This window comes from Papio anubis, chromosome 1 (assembly GCF_008728515.1).
Source record: "Papio anubis isolate 15944 chromosome 1, Panubis1.0, whole genome shotgun sequence".
NCBI lineage: Eukaryota > Metazoa > Chordata > Mammalia > Primates > Cercopithecidae > Papio > Papio anubis.
Window position 1 is genome coordinate 86,962,419 of NC_044976.1, and position 4,860 is coordinate 86,967,278.

General features: G+C 41.7%; 1 protein-coding gene and 1 pseudogene across 2 annotated transcripts; both read left to right on the forward strand.

Annotated features, from left to right (window-relative positions):
• The first annotated feature begins 3,297 nt into the window (after positions 1 to 3,297).
• Positions 3,298 to 4,418, forward strand: LOC101002948 (COP9 signalosome complex subunit 6-like). The gene has a single exon (XM_031650537.1). It carries the CDS (start codon positions 3,774 to 3,776, stop codon positions 4,287 to 4,289), a length of 516 nt encoding a protein of 171 aa, XP_031506397.1. The 5' UTR covers positions 3,298 to 3,773; the 3' UTR covers positions 4,290 to 4,418.
• LOC116268879 lies at positions 3,298 to 4,418 on the forward strand (annotated as a pseudogene). Its single transcript, XR_004176081.1, has one exon. The product of XR_004176081.1 is annotated as a COP9 signalosome complex subunit 6 pseudogene (transcript).
• Positions 4,419 to 4,860: the final 442 nt, after the last annotated feature.

The window sequence follows — 4,860 nt, forward strand, 5'->3', positions numbered from 1 at the left end:
TACTTAACTTACCCGGTATTCAAATCATCAAGCTGGAGGGGGATTCTACTTTTCCTTCCTGTTGTTTTTCTCAGTAATTCATTGTTAGCGAAGGCCAGATATGTCTAGCAATTATTATGATTATATTCAATTGCTCAGTTTCCTTAGGAATCCATCATAAACTATCAGTTCTAGATACACAGAAATTTGCATTAATGTTTCTTAAACTTCCACTTCACTTGCCTGTTTCTTATTCCTGGGTTTCATATTGCTATCTTTCTTAACCATTGCCCCGGAATCTAGTTTGTGCTGAACTAGATACCAGCTTCAAAGGAATTCTCAGAAACAACACATGCTTTCAAGACTCAAAGCAATATTACTCTGATAGAATGTCAGAAAGGAGCTATGGCAGATGATGTTGGCAATGTTTTCAGGCTAGAGGTCTTCTTCACTATTCAAATCAGATGACAAATACATTTGTCTCAATGACAATTAGAAGTTTTAGTTATTTTTGTCCTGTATTTTATAAGTAATATTCAGCCTCTGTGGTTGTTCTTGATCTTATATTTTATTGATCTTGTATTATAGTCGATTTTTTTTGAGACAGAGTCTCGCTCTGTCATCCAGATTGGAGTGCAGTGCTGCAATCTTGGTTCACTACAACCTCCGCCTCCCAGGTTCAAGTGATTCTCCTGCGTCAGCCTCCCGAGTAGCTGGGACTACAGGTGCCCGCTACCACACCCAGCTAATTTTTGTAATTTTAGTAGATACGGGGTTTCACCATATTGGCCAGGCTGGTCTCGAACTCCTGAGTTTGTGATCTGCCCGCCTTAGCCTCCCAAAGTGCTGGGATTACAGCTGTGAGCCACCATGCCTGGCCGATGCTCCTGATTTTAATGTGTGAAGACCATATTACCCCAGATCTTACTTGCATGCAATTTAATAGCTGTGTAACCTAGGAAAACATATCTAACCTCTCTGTGCCCTAATTTCCTTCTCTTTAAAATGAAAAGAAATGCAAATTATGGTATTGCATATTCTGATAATTGCCATATTTCAATTCAAAGTATAATGCCTTAAACACCAACAATTCTGAAATATTAGGATTCCACTACACAAATGATTGCTTGCAAAAAAAAAAAAAAAAAAAAAAAAAAAAAAAGGAAGGGAGGGAGGAAGAGAGGGGGGGGGGGGGGGGGGGGAAGGGAGGAAGGGAGAGAAGGAAGGGAAGGGATTCATTGCTAAGACTTGAGGCCAGAGTTGCAAATGGATAAACTTTACACATTTCACACATCAGATATTCTATGAAACTAGCTAGTACATTGTCCATAAGCAATTCAAGTGAAGATTTCTAACCTAGCAGAACATCTACCTTGAGATATTTGTTGAACTACACTAACTCTTGCCTCAGGGCCTTTGGACGCAATGTTCCGTTTACTTTGAATATTCTAGCACCTCTTGTTGCCCTCCTATTACCCATATATACCATAAGACCTGAAATATTTCCTACAGTTTCCCATGGCAATGAAAGGATCAGCTGTCAGTCTACATACCACCTTTTGTGGAAAATCTTCATACCACCTTTTGTGGAAAATCTTCCCTAACCCCCACCCACCCTACCCAATCCAACCATTCCACAGTTCCCTATTCTTCCCAGTTATAGCCATTACCAATATGGATTTAAATTTTCTATTTACTATTTACTTACACAAGAGTATAAGTTCCAGAAAGACATATCTGTTGTTTGCAGATATGAAGTGCTCAATAAACACTTGTTGAAAGAAGGGAGGGAGAGAAACATAGTTGGATAGTTGGATAGTAGGAAGGATTAATAGATAGGTATGGTTAGTCTCTTCATGGATGTCCTTTGCAAATCTGAAAGCTGACAGACCCACCTACGATTGCAAGGCATTTTTAGTTTTTCAAAGTATTTCACATCCATGATTTTATAATACCTTTCTGAGTGAATAAAGAAACAAGAGAAGATCTTGCTCTTAAAATATGAGTATAAAGACTGTTAAAAGATTAGAAAGTGCAGAGTTTAAAGTAACATAAGAAAACCTAACTAGAGGGGAAATCTGTTTCTGAAATCTCACTGTACTCTTTTTGTTCATCTACACTATTCTCAAGGTGATATTGGCAATGTTTTCAGGCAAAGTCTTCTTAATCACTCAAATCAGATGATGAATATGTTCATCTCAGTGATAAATGTTTTAGCTGCCTTGTTGTCCTGTATTTTATAGGTACTACTCCACCTCTGTGGTTGAAGATCAAGGGCTCAAGTACTGAGAAAGGCCACCAAGAAACCCAAGCAGTGTGACTCTTTTTTTTTTTTTTTTTTTTTTGAGACAGAATCTTGCTCTGTCGCCCAGGCTGGAGTGCAGTGGCGCCATCTCGGCTCACTGCAAGCTCCGCCTCCCAGGTTCACACCATTCTCTTGCCTCAACCTCCTGAGTAGCTGGGACTACAGGCCCCTGCCACCATGCCCAGCTAATTTTTTTGTATTTTTAGTAGAGACAGGGTTTCACCATGTTAGTCAGGATGGTCTCGATCTCCTGACCTCGTGATCCGCCCGCCTCAGCCTCCGAAAGTGCCAAGATTACAGGCGTGAGTCACCGCACCTGGCCTAGCAATGTGACTGTTAATACAAAAAACAATAAATTAATCTATTGCCATCCTAAAATCTTCAAACGTTTGCATTAGTAAGAATAAAGATACACTCAACTATGTTATCAAAAAAATTAAGTTAATTGAATATGACCCACCTGCAAACTAATATGATTGTGTGTACTGTGCACAATGGTCATGTGTTTTGCATATTGTTGTTTTCAAGGGGACTATGATTGCAATTTTGATTAATTGGACTAGTTCTTGAACTCAGGATCAAACTGAAAGCTGTATAATTCTTAGGCCCATTTAATGTCCTTTACATACTTTCATTGGAGGTCTTGAAAATCATTTTCAAAAACTGAAATTAGTTTTTGTCCTAATCCCCTAGAGACCAATGCAGTGAAATTCATCATGCCATGCTGATTCAAAGTGCTGAAATGACTCATGATATAATTAGAGATTTTTTTTATCCAAGTCAAACCTATGAACTACATCTAAAACTGGTTCACTTTAAAGTATCCCAAACAAACTTAGCAGCTTATACAAAGACATAGTAGGAGAGAACAAGGAATACTATGGGAACTACAGGAAAACCAATGTGGTGAAAACACATGTAACAAAACGAAGAAACTTTTACTCTTTTGGCAACTAGTACAAGAATTCCTCTAAGAATATAACACCATATTTTAAAGAAATATTTTAGGGTCGCCGGGAAAGTGGCGGCGGCGGCGGCGGCGGCTGCAGCTACAAACGGGACCAGAGGGAGCAGCGGGATGGAGGTGGATGCAGCAGTAGTTCCCAGCGTGATGCCCTCTGGAGTGACTGGGAGTGTTTCCGTCGCTCTCCATCCCCTTGTCATTCTCAACATCTCTGACTACTGGATCTGCATGCGCTCCCAGGAGGGGCGGCCTGTGCAGGTGATTGGGGCTTTGATTGGCAAGCAGGAAGGCCGAAATATCGAGGTGATGAACTACTTTGAGCTGCTGTCCCACACCGTGGAAGAGAAGATTATCATTGACAAGGAATATTATTACACCAAGGAGGAGCAGTTTAAACAGGTGTTCAAGGAGCTGGAGTTTCTGGGTTAGTATACCACAGGGGGGCCACCTGACCCCTCGGACATCCACGTCCATAAGCAGGTGTGTGAGATCATCGAGAGCCCCCTCTTTCTGAAGCTGAACCCTATGACCAAGCACACAGATCTTCCTGTCAGCGTTTTTGAGTCTGCCATCGATATAATCAAGGGAGAGGCCACAATGCTGTTTGCTGAGCTGACCTACACTCTGGCCACAGAGGAAGCGGAACGCATTGGTGTAGACCACGTAGCCCGAATGACAGCAACAGGCAGTGGAGAGAACTCCACTGTGGCCGAACACCTGATAGCACAGCACAGCACCATCAAGATGCTGCACAGCCGCGTCAAGCTCATCTTGGAGTACGTCAAGGCCTCTGAAGCAGGAGAGGTCCCCTTTAATCATGAGATCCTGCGGGAGGCCTATGCTCTGTGTCACTGCCTTCCGGTGCTCAGCACAGACAAGTTCAAGACAGATTTTTATGATCAATGCAACGACGTGGGGCTCATGGCCTACCTCGGCACCATCACCAAAACGTGTAACACCATGAACCAGTTTGTGAACAAGTTCAACGTCCTCTACGATCGACAAGGCATCGGCAGGCGAATGCGCAGGCTCTTCTTCTGATGAGGGTACTTGAAGGGGTGATGGACGGGGGTCAGGCAACTGTCCCAGAGGGGAGGGCGCTACACTTCATTGAGAGAAATCGCTGTCATTAATAATAAAGGGGAGCAGCCCCTGAGCACCCCTAAAAAATTTTTTAAAAAAGAAATACTTTAATAAACTACATGGGATGAGAGACAAGATCTTAAGGGACATAGTCAAGCTAAAAATAATGGTAACTAAACAAGAATGGAATCTGGAAGTAGAAGAACACTTTGTTTTGGTGAGCCCTTTGATGGAGTTGGGTAAAGCCAAATTGCTCAGTACAATAAAGAGATGAATGTAAAAAACTTGGAGTGAGGATAGGGGCTGGATCCAAAAAGGCTGTATGCCTTGGGAAGAAGATAAAGACAAAAACAGTCCTTGAAGTGCCACAGCTAAGAAAAAGCTTTGGGGGGAAAAAATCTCAAATGGTTATTACTATACCAAGTATAATAAAATATCTCCCTCATCTCACCATAAATTCCCTATTTCTCACTAAGACTTTTATAAATGTGGGTTTGGGAAAGATAATGTGATGACATGCAAGAGTTCT

Excerpts from the sequence above, each read along its gene's own strand:
- LOC101002948 (XM_031650537.1), top strand. The coding sequence starts at position 3,774 with ATGACCAAGCACACAGATCTTCCTGTCAGCGTTTTTGAGTCTGCCATC.